Consider the following 26,832-nt stretch of genomic DNA (forward strand, 5'->3'; position numbering starts at 1 on the left):
AGAATAAAGACTTGCCTTTGGCCCACTGCTGAATGAGGCAGGTCTGGACCAATTTCACCAGACATGGGTGTGATTTGAGCTGGCTATAATAAGCTTGACCACCTGCTGATCGACAACAATGTCACTGACTCCCCGAGTCATACAGTCATAGCTCTGCTAGCATCCAACCACAGCACACAGACAGAGAGACTGAGGCCAAAAAAAAACTAATTAACCTTATTTCTTGGGAAAATGCCCTGTGGAAATGGTAGAGAGAGGTGGTGCAGGCCTCCAGGGAATGGGAGGGGAGGGTGATTATGTGTTGTGCATGTGTCTGGTAGAAAGAGCAGAAAGGCCGCATGTAGGGGGCTGAACTTCGAGCGGGGGAAACTGGTTTGAATTTCACACATCATTAACAGATACATAATTTAACTACAGATGTGGAGAACTGAAGCTGTAGGACACCACAGAGAACATAAGAAAAGAGACAGACTGTGTGTGTGTTTACAGTACCTCCATTTTCCATTTAGTTAATCTCATTGCAATGAATACTAAAAAGGATTACATTGGGATTGTAAAATATAAAATCTCTTATGCTCATCAAGGCTGCATTTATTTGATCAAAAATACAATAAAAAACGTAATATTGTGAAATATTTTTTCCAATTTAAAATAACAATGTTATTAATGGATTTAAAAATGTAATTTATTCCTGTGATGCAAAGCTGAATTTTCAGCATCATTAGTGTCACATGATCCTTCAGAAATCATTCTACTATACTGATTTGCTGCTCAAGAAACATTTATCTTAACAAACCGTTTTATTTAGATTTTACAGCTTATTACTTTTGTGGAAACTGTGATTTTTCAAGATTTTTGTTGAATAGGAAGTTCAAACTAACAGTATTTATTTGAAATAGAAAACTTTTTCTAACATTAAATATTATTTTTGATCAATATAATGTGCCCTTGCTTAATAAAAGTATAATTTTTTTTTCAAAAAATGGTAAATGGTAGTGTACCTAGATGCAAGCCTATTCTAAAAGTTTGGAAGCAGTCATATTTTGCTTTTTAGAATCCCTCAGTTTGGCTATAAGCTTCATTTTTTGGGGCAAGCTATAAATTGCATTGCATCACTTGCAAAGAATTGCAATGAACTTTGCACAGTCATTCAAGATTGTGGAGAAAGCAGGAGAAATGTTGACTATATTTTTGTGTATATGCTTTATGCTTATACAGTACATTCTTTACTGAAAAGTATTGATAGAAAAGTTACATGTAAATACATTCTAGGAAAAGATGATTATTTTACCCTATATTTGTGTGTACTGTATTGGCACATTCAAATAGTGTGCTGTTAACTTTAGCAGCATGCTAATGTAATACAACATGAGTCTTCCTTTTATATGTGTTATAATTGTTGCGTAGGGTGTATTATATATGAAGTCTAGGCTAAGGGGCCGTTCACATATCTCGCATAAAAACGCGTGGAAAACGCTAGGCGCGCCGCTTTCTCCTTCTTTCCAAAGCGCTCGGGCAGAAGCGCTCCTGAGGCATCTGCCGTTGCTAAGCAACAATGACGCGCTCTCTCCATGACGACGCGGAAATTTCAGCAAAGGATAAATGGATTTGCAGCACAAAAAATCGCTTTCAGTAGCTCTGCTACTAAATTTATTTCAAAATGGCAATCCTTATACAGCTATGATCAGCTGTTCCTTCATCTTGGCTGAGCTTTCAACGTTGTTAAGGGAAAGGATGAAGCTGAATGTTTAGTTCTTGTCACATGACCTGCGGTGTGCTTGCGGCATTCTGAAAAGTTGAGATGTTTTTAACTCGATGCGGTGCGGACACGCCTGGAAAAAACAGGCGAGTCGCACCGCGTGCGCATCGCGACCGCATTGCTTCCCTTATGAGCACACATACCGCACAGCTACATTGGAAATAACGAACTTGAGCGCGCAAAAGACGCGATATGTGAACGGCCCCTAATGGTACACAGGGCAACTTTTTGAGCAATTTTGTAAGGCAACTTTTTTTGAGCAATATTGTACTTTTCCATTGAGGATGGGTAACACATTTCTATCTGGATACTTTAGATCGGTCAGGTGGCCTGTGTCTCACCTGGTTGCCCGTTGACGGCAACATTGCCCAAGGTTGCCCGATGACATTGCTCAAAAAGTTCCCCTCTGTATAATCAGCCCAAGTCATTCTTTAGTTGACGAGTTTAAATTTCTCCTCATGTTTCATTAACTACATCCCTCAATAAAAACCTCAATCTGAGTTTGACAGCAGCTGAATGTTTAATGCGACTGGCCCCTCGCTGTTTGTCCTCCTCTTGCACTCAGCAAGCAACATTAGTGCCTCACTGTTTCCCTCTGAATTATAAATGGAGCCCTTTGGGTTGGAGAAATATTTCTCTTTATGATTAAAGTCTTAAAGTGTAGCCTTGGGCCGTTTGTGTTGGCAACCACTACTGATGCTGTCTGTCTGTCTGTCACTCTCTCTGTCTCTTGAATAATAGCAGCAGGCCCGTGTGGGGTGGTGCATGTCATTATTCCCTGATGTGAGAGCATGGGGGTGTAAATTGTATTGTAGGGGTTAGAGTGGCAGGGTCACCCCCGCTGGGCTACTGATGAACTGCACAGCTATTTTAAACAAGGACATTACAAGGCAGCAGCAGAAAAATATAACACTTGGTACAATGTAGAAACAAAGATTACACATAGAAAAGGAAATGGGATTAGATGCCCACAAGGCATGGCAAATTTATACTATGCACACCACCAATTTCAACACACAACGATTCCATTAACTATATGGTAGTGTGGTGACACTACATTGAGGTTTTAGTGGATTACTTGGGCTGACTAGTGAGGTTAACTGTTAAACTGTCAGCATAGTAACACTCAATGCATAAATAGTGTCTCAAAATGTTCCCCAACGTTTTTTTGTCTTTCCTGCCCTATAATGTTCAAATACCTCTTCAACAGCCAATGTGTTCCTTTATACATTTATGCATTTGGTGGACACTTTCATTGAAAGTGATTTTATCAGTTTGTCCATTCCCTGGGAATCGAACCTATGACATTGATGTCGCTGAATGCCATGGTCAAATGTGTACACTGGACTTAATTTGCTAATATTATTAAATGCCAAAATGATAATGATTCACTTTCTATCTGTTTGTGAAGTTTTGACTGTTCTGAAGGCTGTTGTTTCCGATGTTGTTTGTTGTGAAGAACATAGAAGCCTGATAAATTGTTAGAGATTACTTTAATTTATTGAGAGCCCTGAATTTTTTTTAAGCCATAATTTTTGTTTTATACACCCTTAAAAATAAATATTCCAAATGGGTTTTCATAGTGATGTTTCCACAAAGAACATTTCAATTATAAATTCTTAAAAGAATTTTTTTTTGTGAGTGTGTAACATTTTGATAATCTAAAGAACCTATAAAAAGCCTTTTGTACAAAAGGTTCCATGGATGTTAAAAGTTCTTCGTGGATCCATTAAAAACCTTTATTAGGTTTATCCAGGTACCCCTTGAACCATCTGGAGTACATGCACCCCACTAGGTCTGTCAAAGCAGTGCTTTTGTAACAAATCCAACTCCTTAATATTTTTCGAGACAGTGTTCAACTTCAAAGTGTCTGCTGTGAACAATGCATCTGCTATTTTCTGAACCCTCAACATCCCTACTTGAGGTAATCCTGAATTAAAATGCGGTGATGTCTTCTGGCAGTGAGGTAAGAATGAGGTAAGACTGTGGTGAGGTTAGACTATATTAGACTAAGATAAGACTGGCCTAGAGTGAGGTAACCTTAAACCTTGATGCTGCAATCTCCTCCTTTTAGTGCACTAGTGCCTACATAAGCAGTAATGTAACTGAGCCTGGGCCAGCTGCCTGCGCAATACCGTGAGGCCATTACTGTCTATCCAGGCTACGTTCTGCTGGCTTCAGGCCCTGCAATGCAGATTGGAGTACTGCAAAGCTTTTTCTCTGCCAAGCAATATTTTATCTTTCTCTCCCTATGAGTTTTAGAGCTCAGCTACTTTACTAGCTTGCAGCAATTGATGATCTTGTCAGTGTTTCAGGGCGTTTTCTCATTCATTAGTGTGTTGTGTAGCGTGGGTGGTGGAATGGACCAATGTGTAAGTATGTAGGGGGGAGCGTTTTGGTCAATTACACCCATGCAACACAAATGAAGGCAAAAACTGAATCCCTTTCTCTGTCTCAGCATGGTCTTATCCATCCTCCAGCTATTAGTGCTGTCAACCCGAAAGCATCTGTGTTATGCTAATGGAACTAAATTCCATTTATTTCACTGGGTTTTATTCCAGAAGAGAAGACGTCTGTCACTGCATAACTTGTGTTTCAGTGCAGGAAAGGTGTTAAATGCGGGGATTCCCAGTGCAAATTAAATAAAGGATAATGTTCCCCAAGTGTGAGCGAAAACGAGTCTCATGGATATAATTTGAAAAGACGCAATGTACAAGAAGCTATTAAAAAACAAATATCCAGTTAAGCAATGCATATGAATCAACAGCGTTTTTATTGCATTCCTGAAATATTAATTCCATACCTAAAAGGAACCCTCATGGCGTAATTTGATATTTCTCTTTACTTTATCGAAGGAGATGCCAATATGGGTGTTTCTGAAACACCCCTCTATCACCTATCTGTCAGGGCTTTATTAGGTTTGGGACCCAGCAAACCATTACTGGGACTACAATGTTACCCCTGCGAAATCCAATTACTATGGCCGTGGCACTTTAGTAAATTAGACAAATTGGAGAAAAGAAAAGGTTCTTTGGTAGGTCACGTTCCCGGGTCAGAGGGCAGATAGCATTGGTTGTTTCAGAAAAAAAAGCACTCGATAATCAAAATCAAACCATGCTTGGAATGTGAATCATCACACATCAGTCTCTGGTGTAAGTGATCCCAATGGAGAATTTCAACCACTTTAGACTCAGATGCCTGTTTTCAATGTGGGTCTATAGACAGAAGCACACAAGGGTTATAGTGCTGTGTTATTAAACTCTGTCTATCAGCCTCTGCAGCCTGCGGGAGAGAAACACAGAGCGAGAGTAACCCCCGGACCTCAATTACGCTACTGAGGATGTCAGCAGTGGGAAAATACCACCATCATCTGCTGCATCACATGAGCAAGGCAGTATGGGTATGTGGTGAGGGGGCGGGGTGAACGACATGCATTAATTCAGTCAAGACTAGAGCACCATAGACTGTAACACTTAAATGCAAACAGATTTGTGGATCATTTTGGCATATTAAAACCATAGTCCATCTGAGTGGCAAATATAATGTGAAAGAACGCTGTCTGTTTTAAAGAAAGATAGCAAGGGCTGTGCGGTGTTAAAAGGAGGAATACGAACCCAGAAGTGTAAAAATCATTACGGCCATGTTTACATGCACTTATTTTATAGTTAAGATTTAAAGTGTAGTAATTCCTTTTCTCTGCAAAAGACTTTGACATGCTCTTCAAGTGCTGGAATATATATATATGTAATCAGAACATACACATTCTTTTCTGAAAATACTGGAGATGTTTTCTCGTGCATTCTTGCAATTTTGGCCAGTATCTTGGCTAACTTCACATTTGTGTTCTAAATAGTAAAGCACAAGAACAGTTTGCAGAATGCACAATTATAGTAAGAAAAGAGTCATCATCTTGCTCCAGAATTATGCTCGACTATGCTTTGAATCTAAAATTACCCAGAATCACATATAAATAAATAGGTAATGCGTTTAAAATGACACTCACAAAATTGGAATATGTCCAAATTCGAATTAATATTCATGTGCATGTGAACACAGTCATTATGTGGGATGCATCCTTTAATTTACTCAGAATGCAGTATGACTTTTTCAATTGCAAGAAGAACCTCCCAGTCTTGAATATTTGGTTATATCCTGGCTTGTACCCATAATCATGCAGCTCTTAAGCGACAACTGTGAATTTGTGTAATTAGAACAAATATCGAATGTATTAAATAGCTCTTTCCTCAAATAGCAGCAACAGATATGAGAACAGCACTGAAAACAGCTGTAAATGTTGAGTGAAGCCACAAGTCACTACACTGCAAAGAGAACAGATCTTCATTTCCTGATAGTGTCTGTAATGCATGCTTTGAGAAAGCATTTTAAAGCCTAATTTATACACTGTGTGAGACAAATGCCAAGTTGCTTATGATTAACCTAAACTGCTTATTATTGTGGGTTCTATTCGGTATGCAAGCAGAATGTGGTCAGCCACATTCTTTTGAGACTACATGTGCATTTTAAGTATGCTTAGTAGAGAGGCATCGAGGGACAAAATCACCAGCACTTAATGCTCTGCAGGTTATGGCGTGTATGTGAGTGTGTTTGTGAGCAAATGCTTCACTGCTGCTGTGTGATTTACTGAGATGCTGGGTGGTCATAAGACCAGGGGCATTTGAGTCCAATGGCTACAGATTTATTCTGCTCTTTACTATTGGATCTGTTTTGCAAAACCTTCCACAGCCATTAATCACCACCCAGAAAGATGCCCACTGCTGCCACACCCAAAGCTTGCTTTTCTACTCTTTCTATTCTCCAAAAATTACAGGAAATTGTTCACCGGAAACCTGTGCTGGAGTGTGTTTGCTTAAAATGTGCCATGCTTTATCATAGGTATCTGCACCTGCATGTTAAACATGTGGTAGCAAAATCGAATCATTGCATTTACGAACACTTTTATGGAAACTTCTATTTATGGGTAACTTCCAGTGCGCTGTCAAAGCCTGTTAGCTGAACTTCCTCTATTGCTGCTTTCATTGGTTTTACAGTGTTACTCTATTATATATTATAAAGCTGTTCTCAGACACACCCTCACTTTCCAAACCATAACGTCCCTGTATCACTGCATTGCTAATATCGAACATGTTAGCATTATTAGTTGGGAACCTAACAATAATTGATGATTGCCTTATTCAAAAATGTTTTTACTGAGAGTTGATTGAATCTAAACAGCAGCGAGATTAAAATCATGGATATTATATTTATAAAATTAACATCAAATATAAAAGTGGATATATTTTTTTAAATCAAGTAATTCAAAACTTGTGTATAGTAATGATATTAAATTTAAAGTACTGAAAGTATTACAATTAAACTATAATCAAATTGTCTGTACAAGTAATTAAAAAAATTATTATATTAAACTGATTTAAAAAAATTGGGTTGAATCTTAAAAAAATTAAAAATGAAGTTGAAATTGGTTATTTTGTTATATATGTTTGTTATTAATTATTTTGAGGAGTTAAAATAATGGACAAATATGTTAACATTTCTTATTGATCATATTGTATGGTACTTTTTAGGTATTTATGATTATTTATCTTATATGAAATGCTTTTTCTTTTTTTATATTGATATTGTTGAACAATAGTGTTTTGAATTGTCTTTTAATAACCACTCAAAAAAGAAAAGTGTCTGTGGTGTTCTGTTATGCCAGTCATATCTGACTCATTGTACACGTCACCTCTCAATGGCCACTGCCCTATAGTAACACCTAAAACCAGAGCTCAGACTAATGCAAGATCTATATATAGTCCTAAGCCTATAAAAACAGGACAGTCAAATTTTATCAATGTGTCTTTCAAAATCATGTGATCTAAAGAACAATGCACCTCACATAATACCAATGATCCAATGCACACTGCATTAATGTGAGACTTCAGATCACCAAGTCTGAAAATCATCAATGCATCAACAAGCACTAACGCCCTATGCATTCACATTCATGGGTCCTGATAAGAGACCCCTCAACCCCCACCGTCATTATTATAAGTGAGAATCGAATTCAATTCGATTGCCCAAATACCTTCGGTTGCATAGTTATGGTCCGGAAGGAAGCTGTTGTTAATTTTTCGGTTTTCACTCTCCTCCTCCATTTATGATTCCGTTATATGGGAATGTTGAAGTAGACACGCAGGAATCCATCGTGGACGCTGAACATCAGCAGGCGGTTTGCGGATCCATCGCGGTGTCTGTGGCCCCTCTCGTGAACGTGACGGATGATCTGATGCCCGCGGTGATACAGCTGGAGCTCGACTGGCAAGAAAATCCCTCAGCAATTCATACTTAGCGCATGAGAAGCACTTCTTAAACAGGTGTACTGGCGAATCCGTTAAGATGATCTCATATCTTGAAGAGCTGAATGGAGAACGAATGCATAAAGGTGTAAGGAACCCTAGTACCCTGGTAAACTGGCGCAGGATTTCCACCTTCTGAGCCGAGGAGGAGGCGGGGTTATGCGTCAAGCGCTCGATCCGTCCACGTCTCTGTCTCTCCCTCCCTCTCTCGAGATGAGCACATACAGTCTGTTTCGTAGTTTCATTGGGTTCTGTCTGTTCTAGAAGTTCTGCCTGAGCGCGAGCTCCTCCCAGTCACACAGGCGCTGTCCAGTGCTGAAATCACAGCGTGTGCCATGACGAACGACAGCGAACAAATTACCTACAAACGATCACTGCTAATGATTTAACTCAATTTTTCTTAAAAGTCATTGGATGCAGTTTGTATAGCCACTGAATCCAAAATGTACCATGAATGAAGTTTCCCTTAAGTCACCAGCTCGGACCTAGCTACGTTAGTTGACTGCAGAGAGCGAAGTTTGGGGGCGAGTGAGGAAAAATCTGAACAAGCTTGGAAGATTTTACACAAACATGCACGTTTTAACAGTTAAAAAAAGAAGAAGAAAAACACCCATTTCATTAACAACTGAAAGATGTCCTGATTAACGATTAACAAACGGCGCATGCGCATAGCAACAGTTGCGGGATCATCCAGCATTTCCCGCTGGAACCCTATCGGGCAGTACACTGCAAGGACAATTACTATATAGATATAACTATATTATTATATTAGAACAATATCTCCACACCAGCTGACAGTGATATGTCTGTTTTTCTAAGCCTCTGCAGCTTTAAATGTCCCAGCTCATTATAGCAGGATTGATTCTGATTGGGTGTCGATTTTTATCGTTCATCAGTTTAAAAAAAATCGTTCTGAAAGTGATTCCAACGATATCGTTTATCTGTGCCTTTACTGTCATAGGTGTGGTGTCGACGATTTTTAGAACTATCATTATCGTCCTTGGTGTGAACAGGCCTATAGGTCCTGTAAGACTATTTATAATTTGATTGTAGATGTAACGTTACATGTAAAAATATTTCATAAAAAAAGCATTAACAACATGATGTTTTGTTTACAACGATTTATATAAATTACACAGCATTTAAATGTCTTAAATGACTGTCTGTTTGGCTAATGCTATCTGTAAAAACGACTATTTACGTTGTGCAACATGAACTGGAACCAACGAACCATTTCTGTTTCTCTCTAAAATTACTAAATAATAATAATAATTCTTAAACAACAGACACTCCTCAAACATCAACCCCCCTGAGAATATTCTGGAATATTCCTGTTTGACATATTCTGTGGTGTGACAAGCTATATCTAAAACTGTTTTACAGATATTATGCCTCATTTAATCGAGGATCTACATGGAATATTTGTAGTTTAATAAATTATTTGTCACACAACAGGAAAATTTAAAATGTAAAAAAATATGTTAAAAGCAGAACAGAAAGTTGCATAAAAGTAAAGGCAACCAGTTAAAGACTCTAAAATAGGCCCTGCACTTTGCATTTAAAGTTACAATTTTGATGTTAAAGATATTAGAAAACCATATATGGACAGCCTATTCAGCATTTTACTATTATTCTCTCTCACCTTTGCTTTCTTCCTTCAACACTATTCTTAAATCACTGATATCTTCTTGAGGAAATGCAAATCTAGTTCGTTTTGAAATGTGAAAACAAGCCTCTTGATTTGAAGAAGTGATACGTGCACAGAGGATTCACAAATCTGTCACACTGGATTCTAGTCAGATCCCTTTAGGGTCCCATACTCCTTAAGTGTGCAGACCAGACGATGATTAATTCGATTAGAGTCTAGCCACCGGCACGTTCAATTTGGATAGATTTGATTTACATGCTGATTTTAATATGAAACTCTGCAGGGACTTTCCCCTGCTACTCTCACCCTGTCTTTAAGCATATTTACACTGTAATCTACCTGATGCCAGTCTGAAACAAATCTGCTTTGAAGTTCAAAACCAAAACACAGGCATAATAAATGTGCCGAGGATCCTAAATGTACCAGGCATTAAATTCCAAATAGCCAATTTGCAGGTAAAATCGGTTTATCTACCCTTTCAGACAATTTCATAAATATATTCCATCATCACATGCCATTTTCCACTTAATCACCCATTAGTTTCCATTAGAATGCATGTGTGCAGCATGTCTGGGTGAGCTGTAATCAGGCATATTGCATTGCACCTGTTTTCATGTCATTTTCAAACCTTTCCACCCCACTGAACATATCTGAAGCATCTAAGCCCAAAACCTGCATGCCGTTCCTCTCCCCTGACAACAATCCTTATCATTATTCCAAGAGGAGGACAAAAATCAATGATTTTCTGTCAGGGGAGAGGGAGGACTAGGACGATGACAAATTTCAGTTGGCATCTTTTAAAGATCAACAGGGAGAGCATCTATCTGTCAGTCAGAGGGAGCGAGGGGGTGAAAGATATAGAGGGAAAGACAGAGATGCGGAGATGCATTAATAAAAAAAGAGAGGGAGACAGTCGAGTAGGACAGGCTGTTTTACAGTATAATTAGAGTGAGAGCTGCACATTGCCAACAGCATTAGCAGTCTGCTTTAAGATCAGTGGTGGTGCTTTAATTAAAGTCTTGCCGTTCTGACTTAAAGACATAGTGGCACCAAAAAAGAAATTGTGTTATGTTATTACTTACTGTAATAACCTGTATTAAAACCTGTATGTGGTTTTTTATGTGGAACACAAAATGAGAATCTTTAAACTTTATCAATGTTGTTTTATTCAAATAATGACATTTTTAATGACATTTTAACTATAATAACCTATAGATAGATAGATAGATAGATAGATAGATAGATAGATAGATAGATAGATAGATAGATAATTTGAAGAATTTAAGCCAATTGTAATTGTTTAATTGTAATTTTTTAGCACACAAAACTATCATGTGATTTCAAAAAACTTGCAATATGATGCAATTATTCAAAAACAATTCTACTGTATTTGTCCCATTTCAATCCTGACATATGTAGTCGCTATGAACTATTATTGTATGGAAAAGTAAAGAGTAAAAATTACTTAAAAAAACATAACAGTATATTTACTTTATTTTGCAACGTGGAGCTCTTTTCAGTTAATATGAGAGACTTCCAATTCATTAGTTGCTATGGTAGAAGTGCAGTAAAAGTTAAAATACTGCTACAAATCAGTATGTTTATAATTACGACAATACAATAATATAATAAGAAATACAATTTCGCAATATCATGTGACTTGTTTTTGTACAGGTAAAATAACTGGATGCAGATGACATCGGAAGCCTTTGCACATTCACGTTGCAAATGGCAGCGGCCACTCTTACGTCTCTTCAAGGCCACCTGGGGCTCTCTACCACCCTGCATTTATAAATGTGAATAATGACAGCTTTGGTCTTTGCTTTCTGAATTGCATGTCACAGTTAAAGCAGCAGTATCAAATATAATAAGATCAATATGTTCTCTCAGAAATGAACTTTCTGTGCCTGTGGAAAACCTTTGGTCTCAAAGAGATGTATGAGCTGCTATTTAAAGCACTCAAGGCCTGGGGCTTTCTCTTGTAGTTTAGCCCATGCAATGGTGTGCATCAAGGCTACAACACAAAACATGAAGATAAATACAATGCTGTGATTTCTTCATGGCCAATTGCTCACACTGATGTGCAGTAATTGTGTTGGCCTGAGGATGTAGGTCCTTGAATGCCTGCAGTGCTACAGACCAATCGCTGAATTCGTAACAGAGAACAGTCTTAGTAATTTCCCAGTGGTTAATCAATACATCGATACTGATCCTTAATCTTCAATCGAGCATCCTGCAGAAATTATTTAAGATTATTTGTGTGCTGTGATTAGTGTACCAAAATCAATAAGCAGCACTAAATCAAATGGCTTTTTCAGTGAAAAAAAACAAGATACAGAATTCACCTTATTTTTATAACGCTTTTTACAATACAGATTATTTTGAAGTGACTTCACCACATTAAACAGGAAAGTAACAGAAGCAATTATGCAAATTTCAAAGAGCTAAAGCAGCTTTAAAAAGACCATAGTGTCATTATTCAGCTCGAGACAGTTCAGTATTGATTCAGTTCAGTTTAGCACCTGTGTAGAGATCATTTATAATGAAACAAGTTCATTTCCACTATAATGTCCCAAATGCACTATGCACTTACACTATTTTTGATATTTTCATACTCAACACAATTCTTACACTATTAATACCAAAAATGGCAGAGAATATTGCACAAGAATGCAGAGTGCACTTGAAGTTTTAGAGGTTGAATCGATCCATCTGCTGAAGTGTCAGGACTAACCAATACTGACTGAGATCCATATAAGAGTAGCTGACTAAACAAGACCTGTGTATCTAATACAGCTACCTGTTTTTATGAACATACAGTATAATAAGTATAAACCAACTGTAAAATTTATCAACATAAATAGAGATGACAGATATTATAAACAAAGAAAATAAGATCATCATGGGAAGTGAATGAAAAGAGAGTGAAAGAGACAGAGGGAGTGAAAAAGAGGGGGGTTGGGAGAGACAACCAGATGGATGCATAGTTTGGGCTGAACGTTTTAAACCCAGCCCAGAGGCAAGCGCCTTTCTCAGGCCAGTTTACATGTGAAGTCTTTCCAATTAAAAGACTGGGCAGCTCACTCCATCACTGCATACAAAGCCCCGCACTTGACACGCAGGAAAAAATATAAGGCTAAATCATGTGCACGATTTACTAATTCGTTCCCTCAATGTAGTAAAATGGCACACGATTACTATAGCGCTCCCTCGATTTACTATTACGTTCACTCAATTTATAAATTGTGCGCACCATTTACTAGTTCGTTCCCTCGATTAGCTAAATCGTGCGCATGATTTAGTAAATCGAGGGAACGCAATAGTAATAGTGTGCACGTTTTAGTACAATGAGGGAACAAATTAGTAAATCGTGCGCACAATTTATTTATTTTTTCTTGCATGCCATGTGTGGGGCTCCATACTGCATGTAACACACTGACACAAAAACTAGCATGTAGAGCATTTAGAAGACTGGCAGGTCTGTAACTATTCAACAATATTTATGCACACATTTTTGGTCTAAACAGATAAAAAAGAAAGACATGGATTTTTTTCTTTCCATTGGTTGGTGACAAGTGAGTGAATACGTGATTCATTTAGTCATCTGATTCATCAAATATCAATAGTTTGAAAATAGTTTATATAGATGAAAATAGTTTATATTTATGTTCATGTCATATACACACACACACACACACACACACACACACACACACATTATCATTTATTGGAATATAAATGGAACAACAAGAATGAAAGTAAAAGAGAAAAAGGAAGAGAGCAAATACAAACAAGTGTGTCAGTTGATCTGAAAAGCCATGTTCAAATATTGTGTGTTTGTGCCCCAGTAACACAAGGAAGGGAATGTATTGCTGTAAATCCCAGAATATGAATTCAGAAAACACAGCATTTCACAGCCATTCCCAGTTGTTGCGATTGAAAGGAGAAAAAAAAAGCATAGCTGTTCAATCCTTTACCATCATACCGGTTGCTAGGAAACTGCTTATAGAATAAAACATTTCTATGTTGCACAACAGCTGTCTGTTTAATTGGATCATTAAAAATCCTAAGCGTCATAATTTAAACCATAGCTGTGCTAATGCAGTTCAAGCACACCTAACATGAAGGTTAATTGTCCAAACAAGAATGAGCGCTGAAAGTACCTGTTTTAGGTGAAGAACTGATTTACTACAGTATCTGTAGAGTAATGGTATTTTAATATGATTTTGCTAATCTCATTAAGAATTAGTCTACACTATTTCCATGCACAGAAAATTGAATCTTTTTTTAAGCTACAGGGAGATACAAGCATCGTTGTGGCTTTTTTGATGCAGACCTGGAAGGTCGTCGTGATTTTGCCAAGTAAGACATTTTCCAGGATCAACATCTTCTGATGATCCTGGATCAACATTGTTGTCCAAAAATATAAGGGTGTAAAAGCACCTACCTCTGCCTAAAACAGATATTTCCTGAAGCACTGTATCTCAATTCTGATTGGTTGATTGGAATGTTGTTCCAGGATCAACAAGGATGATGATCCAGGAACATGTTGTACTTGGTGAAATCACGCTCGCCAGACCAGGAAACTGCTGTATTTTATATTGTCATCTAGACTTGTAAATGGTCCACAGTGAACATTACAAATCTGTGCCGCTGAAAAAAATACAAGAAATGAAGAATAATAAGAAAGAACATTTTTGAGCTGAAATAAGAGATTAAACTAGGCTTATAGGAGAGAATTTTTTTCCATATCTGAATGATGTAGAAATTTGCAGCATTATAGTAATTATGTGTAATCATTTAATTTTGGCCTGTAGTAATTATCTACAATGGCTGCACCATCACCCAGCGTCTCTGCTCCATACCTACAAGGTCTATTTTTTGGTCAGCCAATTATGGTATAAAAAGCATAGCTCTTCAAGTTGGCAGTCAGTCTCCAGGGTTTTCTGCCTGGTATGACTGGAATAACTCTACTCCAATGATGAATATTTTAATAGAGAACAGGGGTTTAAATCTCTCGAGTCTGTCACAACAAGCGTGCTCTGCCAGAGCCCTAACAAGCCCCACTAGAGCTACCGCTGGGTTTTTGCACAACCCTGCCCGGCCCAGAGCCCCTCCCCTCCCTTCCGGGCCCCTCCCCTCTTCTTTGCCCCAACATAGACCCTTAATCTGCAGGACAATCCCATTTGGCCGAGCAGCTGCCAGGACTGATCACAGGCAGGTTGCAGCAGTCTTCCCCCCGCGGGGATGCCAAGCTGTCCACGGAGAGCCTGACGTGGGCCACCCGCTCTGTTTTCCCACTCTTTCTCTGCCTGTCTTCTTCAATCACTCTCTCTCTCTCCCTCAGTCTTCAAATCTCTCACTCTCACGTTTTCACGTCCCCTTCCCCCCTTTCACGCTTCTGTGCCCAGGGGCGCTTTAGGACTGTAGGCTTCCTTACTGTCCATGCTCTCTGGCACAAATCTAGAGTTAGCGTCTGATAGCGTGATGACAGAAGAGGAGAATTCTGACTGAAGTGAATCATAGCAGAAATAGAACTCAATGGGGTTGTGATTTGACAAAAAAATAAAAATCTAGATTAATGACAAAGATTCTATGGATTTTGAAACGAATTATAGTAAAATTCTGTGAAAAATATTGTTCAAGCAAAAATCTGCTATGTAAAGTACTGTTTGTGTTTGGCATACTAAAAAAAATTATAGTAAATTTGACAAATAATTAGAAAGTAACAGGAAGTAACATTGATTTAAATGTGAAATTCTGAAGTAGAAAAACTTAAATAGTATTTTATTAATTTTTTTGGTAAAACATACTCCAATAATATTTGTTTTATATGCAACATTCATATATTTTTTACAGTGTCGATTTTAAGCTAAATTTAGCCATATTTTAGGTTGGGGTAGGTTTTCACGTGTAATTTTTTTAATATAGAGAATTTTAACACATATTTATAGACATTTATAATGTAATTTTATATTTGTATGTGTTTATTTATTGATCGACTGATTACCAGGTGCTGATATATATATATATATATATATATATATATATATATATATATATATATATATATATATATATATATATATATATATATATATATATATAATAACAATATTGATTACTGTGAAGGTCACATCAATACAGTGACCCAGTAATCTGCTCAGTGTATGCTGCATGGATTTGATCAAACACAGACTGTGTGTAATTTATCAGTTGTGAGAGACATTGAGCTGCTTGTGTCAGTAGAGCGTGAGGAGGATACAGGTGCTCCAGGGAAAGCAGGCTCTGCACACCACAGTGAGTCTGGCTGATAGGATGGGCTGGTAACATATGGTGATGACCATGTGGCAGTCAGAAACACAATCCTGTCATTTATACTGGGACAGACCTGAGTGTGAGAGGGATCTAAGCCTATTTCAAACCATATTTTGCATTGAAATAATTCTTTTTTTTAAAAACATTATTTTCACCAGGAAGACATTTCAATAAACCTATGCTTAGTAAACTTCAGTGTGCAACTCGCCCTGTCGTGAACATTTGTGAATTAGGCTTCTATCATTTTTTTTTAAGCAATCTGACTGATTTTTGCCTAGCAGATTATACAATGGTCATGTTGTTTATTTAAAATGGTTTATGTATCAATAAATAGTGCAAGGAAAATAACAATTTAAATGGAATTACATAGGAAAATATGTAACATTCAAATATGAAAGTTTTTCCATGCATTAGCAAAATATGTAAAAATCAATATTAATGACTTGTTACATGAACCAGATGTATCCTCAGAATCCTCCTGGTTGATGATATAATGTCACAGCACCATCTGCTGGTTTGATCTCCACACAACAGTACTGTAGAGATACCATGGTACAGTGATGGCAGTGGATTGTATTACCATGGTACTGAACTTTTCTAGTATATTCATGTTGCATGGTATGAAAATTTAAATAGTACGTAAAGGCACTTCAAAGTATACTATAGTACTACAATGTGTATGTACAAAAAATGGTATTGCCATGGTACTTTTTTTAAAAACATATGGTATCACCAGGGGAAAGAAATCTGATTAGCTGGCTACTAGCTAAATCGTCTGGCTTTAATGATAATAATTTATTATTATTTTATATGATTTATATTATTATATGATTTATATTATTATTAATCCATTACACACAAGCAATTTTAGTTTAACAATTATTATGAAGCATTTATTTTAAATGAACACTAATACTCACAGGAAGTGAATCACACTTGCTCTGTGTTGCAAGACGTGATTGGCTGTCCACCATGATGTCACACATTCATGAGCATGCACTTCTCAAACTCAGGATCAAAGCCTCAGTTGACAGCAGTGTTGGGGAGTAACTAGTTACATGTAACGGCGTTACGTAATTTAATTACAAAATTATTGTAACTGTAATTAGTTACAGTTACTACGAAAAAATGAGTAATTAAATTACAGTTACTTATGAAATTTTTAACGATTACAAAGGGGATTACATTTGAATATTTACACGCATCCACATACAGATTTAACTGATTTCTTTCCCAAATTGCACTGACTATACACCCTAATAATTTCCGGGATGCGGAAATACAGTCTGGTTCGTAGAATCCAGTCATAAAAACGAAATGCCTAACGCGGACGGAATATGCCACATTTTGGATGACTAAATCAAAAGTAGGTCAGTACACTTGAATCAAAACATGACATGGACTAGTGTCTGTGAATATTAAGCCCCAAAAATGCAATATATGACTTGCACATTCTGCCTGTCTGTGGAAATCCGGCGCGGACTGGACACCGGGAGAATCGGGACAATTCCCGGTGACCTCGCAGCCGATTTTGCCCCACTATTTAATATCATTATTGTATAATTGCCTGCCGAATGTACTAAAGCGATCATTTGCGAATCCGCCATTTGATAATTAAATCTCTAATAAGTCATGAAGTGTTAGTGACTCGCGCGCTCTCCGCGCCTCCGCAAAACGGTTTGGATCAGACTCCGAGTAATCAACACGAGAGAGAGAGAGAGAGAGAGAGAGAGAGAGAGAGAGAGAGAGAGAGAGAGAGAGAGAGAGAGAGAGAGAGAGAGAGAGAGAGAGAGAGAGAGAGAGAGAGAGAGAGAGAGAGAGAGAGAGAGAGAGAGAGAGAGAGAGAGAGAGAGAGAGAGAGAGAGAGAGAGAGAGAGAGGACTGGTGGAGCAGAGAAGCAGAACTACTGTTCAGGGTTTCAGGTCAGTTTCATCTGTAAAGATGCTTTGTTATGACTCGTGTACAGTATTAGGATTTTTCTATAAAGATATTGTAGTATTGTAGAGTATTGTATTGTAGAGTTTTGTTCAATCTTGAGTATTAAAGTCATGAGAGAGATGGATAACAGGGCAAAATAAAGAGACTGAAGAGAAAAATGGAAGTGAAGGTGCAGTTCAGGAGAGAACTTTTAATTATTTTGCATGTCCCCAAATTAAAGATTTAAAATAGATAAAAAATAGTTTTGTCCATGAATTTGTTTGTATGAGTTTGAATTTTCCAGTCTGATTTTTTTTCCCACTCTGCCCCTCCTGTAAATTAATGGCAAAGACATGGTTTCATTTACCACACATAAGCCTACTGAAGCTCGCAGTGTTTTCAACCTCTGCCATCTCAATATAGGAGTACACGAGCACATAAACATAATTTCTAGAACTGCTCTGTGTCACTTCATGTGCATTTTACTTATTTTGAGAAAACTATCATCATATACAAAGAGACAGCAGTTTAAAAGAAACACCAATGTTTAGGATTTTATTACACAGAATACGTCACATGCTCATTAGATAACTGTATTTAAGTTGATGTATATGCTTTTATTTATTATTCTTTAATTTTCACAAATTTACAAAAGTAATCAAAAAGTACTCAAAAGTAATTAGTTACATTATTTTAATAAAGTAATTAAAAAGGTTACACTACTATTACATTTTAAACAGGGTAACTTGTAATCTGTAACCTATTACATTTCCAAAGTAACCTTCCCAACACTGGTTGACAGAGATAGTTGATGATCAGCATCATGGTTCCAACAAAGCTAGATTGGAGTGGTTTGGTTTTGTCAACTCGAAACTAATCCTGTAACTCTGAATTGTTCAACTACCATCATGGTACAGGCCCCATGTGCAAAACAACAACATAAACATAGCACCCTTTTCTAGTGGAACATCTCTCTTGTGCTGGAAGTAAAAAGGAAGTTATTCTCCAGAATGAGCAGCAGAGAGTGCTATAACACAAAAATTAGATTACAGTCAACTCCGTGGACACTTCGTTTTAAGAGCACACATAAATAAATAGAGTTCAAAGTGTACTGCTATATTTACTCCATCCCCATGACCTGCTGGTACTCATAAAAAGGTCAAATTACAAGCCTATATGTCGGTAGAAAACAAAACACATTTACTGTGTCATACAACACACACACACACACACACACACATAAAAAGCCAGAGGATAATTTTATTGATCCAAGCTTTCTCTTTATTAGCTCAAGTCATTTAATTGAGTTCTCAGTCATGTTTCATGTATTACCATTGTCTCAGATGTTTCTCATAAAAAAAAAAAATAATAATTAATACAAAGTAGACAGTTGCTGGTAGAGTAAGAGAACGGAGCTATTAAATGAATGTGTATATACGGTAATAGTTCAGATTTTGATGAAAAATATTTTTCACCATTTTGGCAATTCCAAGCACATTGAACACTTTTGAGATCTCTTTCAAAACTAAAACAAACACTTGTGAGAGAACTTGTTCTCACGAGAAAGCCTCTATTTGATTTTCATGCAGTCTGTGTAGAAGAAACAAATTTAAATATTAAAGGGGTCATATGATGCGATTTCAATTTCCCCTTTCTCTTACAAGCTCTTGGTGCATAAAGAACATCTATAAAGTTCCAAAGACTAAAGTCTCAAATCCAAAGAGATACTCTTTATCAAAGTTAAACTGATGTCATTCTAGTACCTCTTCAGTCAGTTAAATAAAAAACTCCTCTTGAGCCCTTTGTCACTTTAATCAGACAGAATAAGCTATTTTTGAACTAAAAATCTTTTTATCTGCACTGTTTGCCATGTGCCTTGCGCTGCTTTATTACCTAACTTTATTTTTAATTTAATTTTATTATGTCTTTTTTAGATTCCCTTATTATATAGCTGTATCTTATATTTGATCTAGATTTTTAGGCTCTACTGTTAGTGTTATCTGTATGCACCGGGGGTCTGAGAGAAACGCAATTTCGATTCTTTGTATGTATGTACTGTACATGTGGAAGAATTGACAATAAAGCAGACTTGACTTGACTTAAGACTTTGCCACATCACCCTAAAACGGCTCATTTAAACACGCCCCCACATGTCTACATCACTATGTGGAAATATATGCATAATGCCGCCCAAATGTTCACGCAGAGAAAGACGGCATGGTTTCAGTAACTGCAGTTGAAGCAGTCATGTCAGCACCGGCGGCGCCAGGGGGGGTCTCAAGACCCTGCAAAAAACGCTTTGACCCCCCATTTGACCCCCCACCCTCTTCCTGATTAAAATATATATATATCCGGGATAAAGATTAAAAAAAATTTCTCTTCAAACTAAGCAGAATAATAAATAATAATTATTTCGACATTTATTCATACACTGAACCGAGAACCGTTTCTGTCGTACGCGTCACATTCGAGAACCGAGGAGCTGATGATACTGCGCATACTTGATTCAGCGTGAAGCAGACTGACACACAGAGCGCATCTGAACCGAACGGATTCTTTTGGTGATTGATTCTAAACTGATTCTGTGCTAATGTTACAAGCGCGGGTAAACTGAAGGCTTGAATGAAGGGCAGTCATCACCAATGACATTACATCGAGCGCAAAAGTACCGGTGAACCGTTTTGGTTTACTTGAGCACCTGATCCTTTGCCCCTTAAGTGCCGTTTTGTCAAAGCAAAATTTCCTCGAATTTTTTTGTAATAACATTTAAAGCCTTGTTCCATGTGCCCCTTTTATACTTTGAGCACCTGCCCCTCGTTCAAAAAGATCCGGTTACATCGAATGATTCCTTCGTGAACCGGATATCACTACACTTCAGTGTTTTGAAATCTCACACAACAGACCCGGAAGAGAAGACAATGCTGAATAAAGTCATAGTTTTTGCTATTTTTGGACCAAAATGTATTTTCGATGCAGTAATATGCAGTTATTAGCCGTGTCCACTGTATGTTTTGTTGGTTTTCATGAGACCCCCCTTGAAATGACCAGGACCCCTCATTGCCCGCCCAATCAAAATTGTCTGGAGCCGCCACTGCATGTCAGGGAGATGCTGTGTGTTTCTAGGCGAAACCAAAAGCACTTTATTTGTCCTTCTGAAAGTAGATGCATTTAGTTATCTTTAAGATTACTTACAACAGAGTGTGTGTGAGAGAGAGAGAGACAGTCACACAGTGGAGTCAGCTGTCTTAAATGTCCGTGGCTTGTGTACTGCAAACACATACGAGCTTCATCACTTTGTCTGTCACACGACTCTGTTCCCCTTTCAGGCTTTAACTGATGGTGAAACTAAGGACATTATTAACTGTCTTTACATTTATTTTGAAAGATGAAGCTGACGAATATGGAAAGGGGCGATACATTTCCAACGAGTGCTTGCAGTGTTCGGCCAATCACAATGCACTGGGTCAGTTGGCCAATCAGAGCAGACTGCGCTTGTCAGAAGGAGGGACTTTGTAGAAAACAACGCGCTTGAGAGAGGCGGGGCATAGAGGACCTACAATAATGTACAGTATTTGAAAAATAATATATTTTTTGAACATTAAAGCATGTCAACATATTCTGTTACACCAAATACACAAAATAATGATATAAAAAAAAAAAATCATAATGACCCCTTTAAAGAGCCCATACCCCTCACATGGTCATTGATGATTTTACTCTCACTTACACTTGTGCAAATGTTGTGCTTCATTGTCCAACAAAACCCAAACAAACCAACAATCTTTCTCTCTTTGAGACACAAACTCTCACATCTACATGCACAGTAGCATGCTGAACTACAATTCATCCATTTTATATCATATTAAATAAAATGACAAGACTGTGTCCCTAGTCTACCCATATGTGCCTAGAGCGTGATCTTTTGAGAGGAAACAGAGCTGGATCAATGCTCTGCAGTCCTGAGGCTCCAAATGTTCCACACTAAACTGCATCAGAGCAACATCAAAAACTCTGTCTGTACCGGAGATACCCAGAAACATCAGAGATGACAATGAATCCCTTTTGTTTTGCTGATAAAAGCCAGTTGGCATTTGGAGGACCAGTGTGTGAGTCCAACACAGATGCTTCATTATTAGGTGCAGAACCTATTACAAATGTAGTTTTAGTATAGATGGGAGATTCCTCGATTTTTTCGCTATTATCTTTTACTGCCATTTTGTCTCTGTTCACTGTACCCCAACAGAAAATCTTTGTTTTACAAGCCTGTTTGCTGCTGTTTTTATTTACCTATTTGATGCAAAATGTTTGCTGGTTCTAGAACCTCCTTCCGATCACTGCTTCACCTAAAGCTATAAGTGTAAATCTCCAAAAAATGTGGCTTCTTCTGTTCCTCCATGTTTCAACTGTGCATTAGCAAACAGGCATTGCTGACATGTAAATTCAGGCAGTCATGTGTTAATGAATTCAACTGTGTATTGTCATTAATTTGGTGAGGTTTTTTTCAGCTTATTTTCAAAAGATGGTCTTTTTGGACTGTTACGTGACTCCTTTAAGTGGACAAATCAGGTAGTTGTGATGTTCTTTAAAGAGTTGCATGTTGATTGATTCTGGACTTCAGTTTCTTGCACCCTTCTTTAACTCCTTTTTGTGTATATACTTGAAAGTCTGTGAATGAGGGGTTTTAAGTAACTTGAACGGCAGTAAAAAGCTTGCTTTTCATTTATAACATTTGCTGTTGCTATACAAGTAAAACCAACCTCCTCTAGCCTTAAGAGTTTTGATGTTCAGCCTTTGATGGAGAGCTGAAAGAGAGAACTTTTTATCTAAAACTCAAACTGCAAAAAATTTATCAAGGCATTTTAACTTTAAACCGTTGCTTTCTGGACAAAATACGAGTCCATAACCTAAAATAATGCTGGATTATTTTGAAGTCTTTTTTACTCAGCATCTGTTTTAGTTTAGCCAAGAATAGCCAAGTATCTGACCACTGAATGCTGTGACTGACCAATTAGAATCAAACATTCAAGAGAGTCATGTAATAATATGAATTAACAGTAATGTAATGAAAATTATAGCAATAATATTGATCAATAGAAAATGAAGTGTTATCATTTGGAGATGCTCTAGTCTAGAAGGTGAACTGACTTTAAGCCTCTATGCTCTGGTCTCTGTCTCTGTTCCCAGCAGGTGGAGACCCAAATAAACATGACCTGATTCCTGGGACAACATGTTCTTTGAAGCATGTGACTTCATTTTGGTGAGAAACATCCACTTATCACGAGTCAATCAATTCTGTTCTGCATTGTGAGTCAATTATGGAAGTAAAATTGTGTTTCATGTTAACAAATGCACGTCTTTGCAATTCTTGATTACATTTTTAACTGGAGAGGCTAATAAAATTTTACTCATGCAAGTTTTCTTGTTTGAGACATTGAAAATAATCTTAAAAAGTCTTTGAGAACCCCCCCAAAAAATAAATCCTAAATGTGTAGAGATATATGAGCATAAATGTATTATTTTTTACTTTCATACCATCTTCCCTTTTTTCATTATAAAAAGTAAAGTCCCAGCTTTGTCCTCTCTACCCAGCTTCCTTTGCCTTTTACCCTTTTTCTTTTTCTGTACAACATATCTTCACCAAAATATTAACTCAACAAGCCCCCCGAAGGAGACAAAGCAATGTTTGCAGAGATATCGTATAAGCATAAGATTCAGAATGTTGCTAACATTGCCTCGATTCATCATGTCTCTGTTTATCTCTGTACATGTCTGTAAATGTTTTAGGCTCTTTGACCTGGAAGTGCATGACCCAGATGTGTATTTCTTCCTGATCCCAGGGATTCCATTCAGTCATGCGAGGACAATCCTCAAGTCCCTAATCCCAATAGCCGAAGGGAAATCACTCAAAGTGGTGAGTCAAAGGGGGGATTATCAGATGCATGTAAAACACTTCCCAAAACCAGATTTCCCTATCAAAACATAAACAATGACTTTTTATAAGCAAATGTAATCTCAGAAGGAAAGAACGGACCCCAGTTTAAATTAAATTTGTTTTCTATTTTTTCCCTCGTCTTGTTAAATTTCATGGCATGCCAAATCAAAAGTCATCACTTTTGATCACTTTTTAATTTTGGTTTGCAGGGCCCTGGTTTGGCCATCTCTTGATTAAATAAACAGCAATTATTTGTAACATTAGAAACTCTTTACTGTCCTTTAATATTCTTTCTGAATACTAATAATGAATAGATGTTGATGTGTAAATGTGGATGGCTGTACGTTAATATCCTCATTGTGACATCATCACTGATGATTACAGATGACCTGATATTGCTAAGTTATTGAAATAAATGTTCTGAATGGACTGTACAGGGAGCTTTGTGGACATTAAAGTATGTCTACAAATCTATGCTATGTCCAATTTTTTTTTTCTGTTCAACAGGAGGAAACCAAACCTCTGAGGACTGTCTGCATGATCCTGTCAATCATCTGGTCCTGCATGGTTTTGTTTGTGTCCCTTGTGTGCTGCTGTGTGTTAGCTCTGGCAGCCCAGCTATGACTCATACACCACTAACACAGAGATAGAGACAGAGGAGGACAGTCTCTCATCAAGGCCATGTTAGATCTATTCTGAGCCCTCCAATCCAAAGGTCATTAGCATAAAACATGTTAGATAAAAAGAGCCGATGGGAGGTTTTTGCGTCTCATAGTCAAATGAATTGGACATGAAAGAGCAGGTGTCTGATCAGCTCTCCCTAATGTACTATGATTCAAACCAATGTGCAACATGTGCTGATATATGTCTCCTTTCTGCATCTGGTTTAAGCAAGCTTGAGCTATAAATGTAGTCCTTAGTTCTGATTGATCAGACACTGTGGATATTTAATGGAAAGCAGGATTTTTCTTGCTTTTTTTAAATTAGCCAGTTTGCTGTACTAATATACAGTTCATCCCCAGGCAACACAGAACATTTGGAAACTAAGCTGCAAAAATGGGGTCATTCAAAAATAATCATGGTTGTGATGTCATCACGTTTACATATGACTGCCCTTTTGCGAAAGATGTTAGCTAATTATATGTACTGGATAACGTACAGTCTGTGAATAGATAAATCTCCAAAGGGGGATGAGGGGCAAATAATATGAAATATGATCGATTTGAAACTGTTTTAAATTATTTACAGTATATAATATATTATGTTCAAATGTTTGGGGTCAGTATGATTTTTTTTTATTTTTTATATTAATACTTTTATTCAGCAATGACACACTAAACTGATCAAAAGTGGCAGTAAAGACATTTTTATTTTAAATAAATGCTGCTCTTTTGAACGCTCTGTTCATCAAAGAAAAAAATGCATCATGGTTCAAAAAATATAACCCACCAAAACTGTTTTCAGCACTGATAATAATAAGAAATGTATCTTAAGCACCAAATTATCATATTAGAATGATTTCTGAAGAATCCTGTGACACTGAAGACTGGAGTAATATTGGGCTGCTAAAAAAATGGAGTCCTTTCCATCACAGAAATTCAAATTAAAACATTAAAATCAAACAGTTTTTTATTGTTTTAGTATTTCACAATATTCCAGATTTTAAATAAATACAGCCTCGGTGCGCAAAAAAGACTCCTTTAAAAAACATTAAACATCAACTTTTGGATGGTAGTGTACAGAAAAATATTAACAATTTTAATTTAATTTATTTTGGAGAGATAAACCCCTAGAGATGTGTGTGTGTGTGTGTATATATATATATAGTACAGACCAAAAGTTTGGACACACCTTCTCATTCAAAGAGTTTTCTTTATTTTCATGACTATGAAAATTGTAGATTCACACTGAAGGCATCAAAACTATGAATTAACACATGTGGAATTATATATGGAATTATATACATAACAAAAAAGTGTCAAACAACTGAAAATATGTCATATTCTAGGTTCTTCAAAGTAGCCACCTTTTGCTTTGATTACTGCTTTGCACACTCTTGGCATTCTCTTGATGAGCTTCAAGAGGTAGTCACCTGAAATGGTCTTCCAACAGTCTTGAAGGAGTTCCCCGAGAGATGCTTAGCACTTGTTGGCCCTTTTGCCTTCTGTCTGCGGTCCATCTCGATTGGGTTCAGGTCCGGTGACTGTGGAGGCCAGGTCATCTGGCGCAGCACCCCATCACTCTCCTTCTTGGTCAAATAACCCTTGATGCCTTCAGTGTGACTCTACAATTTCACACACAGCATTATGCAATAACACAACTTGCATGTACACTCACCTACAGTATGCTACATCAATAATTAAAACAAATGCTAGCTTCTGTCTTCCATTCAAAAGCATGTTTGAAGTAGCAGGACAACACAACATAGCAGAAATCAAAAACAGTTAGGAGGAAATATATAGAAACAGTACTGATTCATTTCTGTCTCTCCCTGCTTAGTCATGTCGTGCTAGAAGGAAGAAAGGTAATTGATCCAGCAGGTTTCTTATTAAAGCTGCACTTCTCTTCTGCTCAGTGTTTCCTGGATGTGCAGAATATAGCCAAGACAATAGAGCTCCTTATCTGAGAACACTGCAAATCTACAGCCACAAAAACGTCTGTGAGCGAGCATAAATATAGGTAACATGCATTGAAGAGTCTCTCTTTCTCTCTCTCCCTTCCCTCCGTCTCTTTCTTTCCTCCTGGAGTCTGTTCACTGATCTGAATCAGCTGACCTGCTCTCAGTCTGGAGAACACAAAGCAGGATTTGTGCTGCTGTGGTTTCTAGTCTCTCTCGCTGAAAGAGTGGACGGAAGACTAATGCATCCACAGCTTTAGAAAGGAAAACGATGCAGGATTTAGA

General features: G+C 37.4%; 1 protein-coding gene across 2 annotated transcripts in view; it reads right to left on the reverse strand.

The window, feature by feature from the left end:
* Positions 1–26,832, reverse strand: part of LOC132113859 (serine/threonine-protein phosphatase 2A 55 kDa regulatory subunit B beta isoform-like) — a 55,028-nt gene that overhangs the window by 15,277 nt on the left and 12,919 nt on the right. Inside the window, exon 1 of one of the 2 annotated variants that reach the window (XM_059521889.1) lies at positions 7,845–8,330. The exons of the other annotated variant lie outside the window; for it this stretch is intronic. Coding sequence (XP_059377872.1) covers positions 7,845–7,914 — 70 coding nt within the window. The 5' untranslated portion in view covers positions 7,915–8,330. Of the gene's footprint in view, positions 1–7,844; positions 8,331–26,832 lie in introns of those variants that run through there. 2 annotated transcript variants of the gene reach the window in all.

The sequence above is a fragment of the Carassius carassius genome, chromosome 33, assembly GCF_963082965.1.
Source record: "Carassius carassius chromosome 33, fCarCar2.1, whole genome shotgun sequence".
NCBI classification, from domain to species: domain Eukaryota; kingdom Metazoa; phylum Chordata; class Actinopteri; order Cypriniformes; family Cyprinidae; genus Carassius; species Carassius carassius.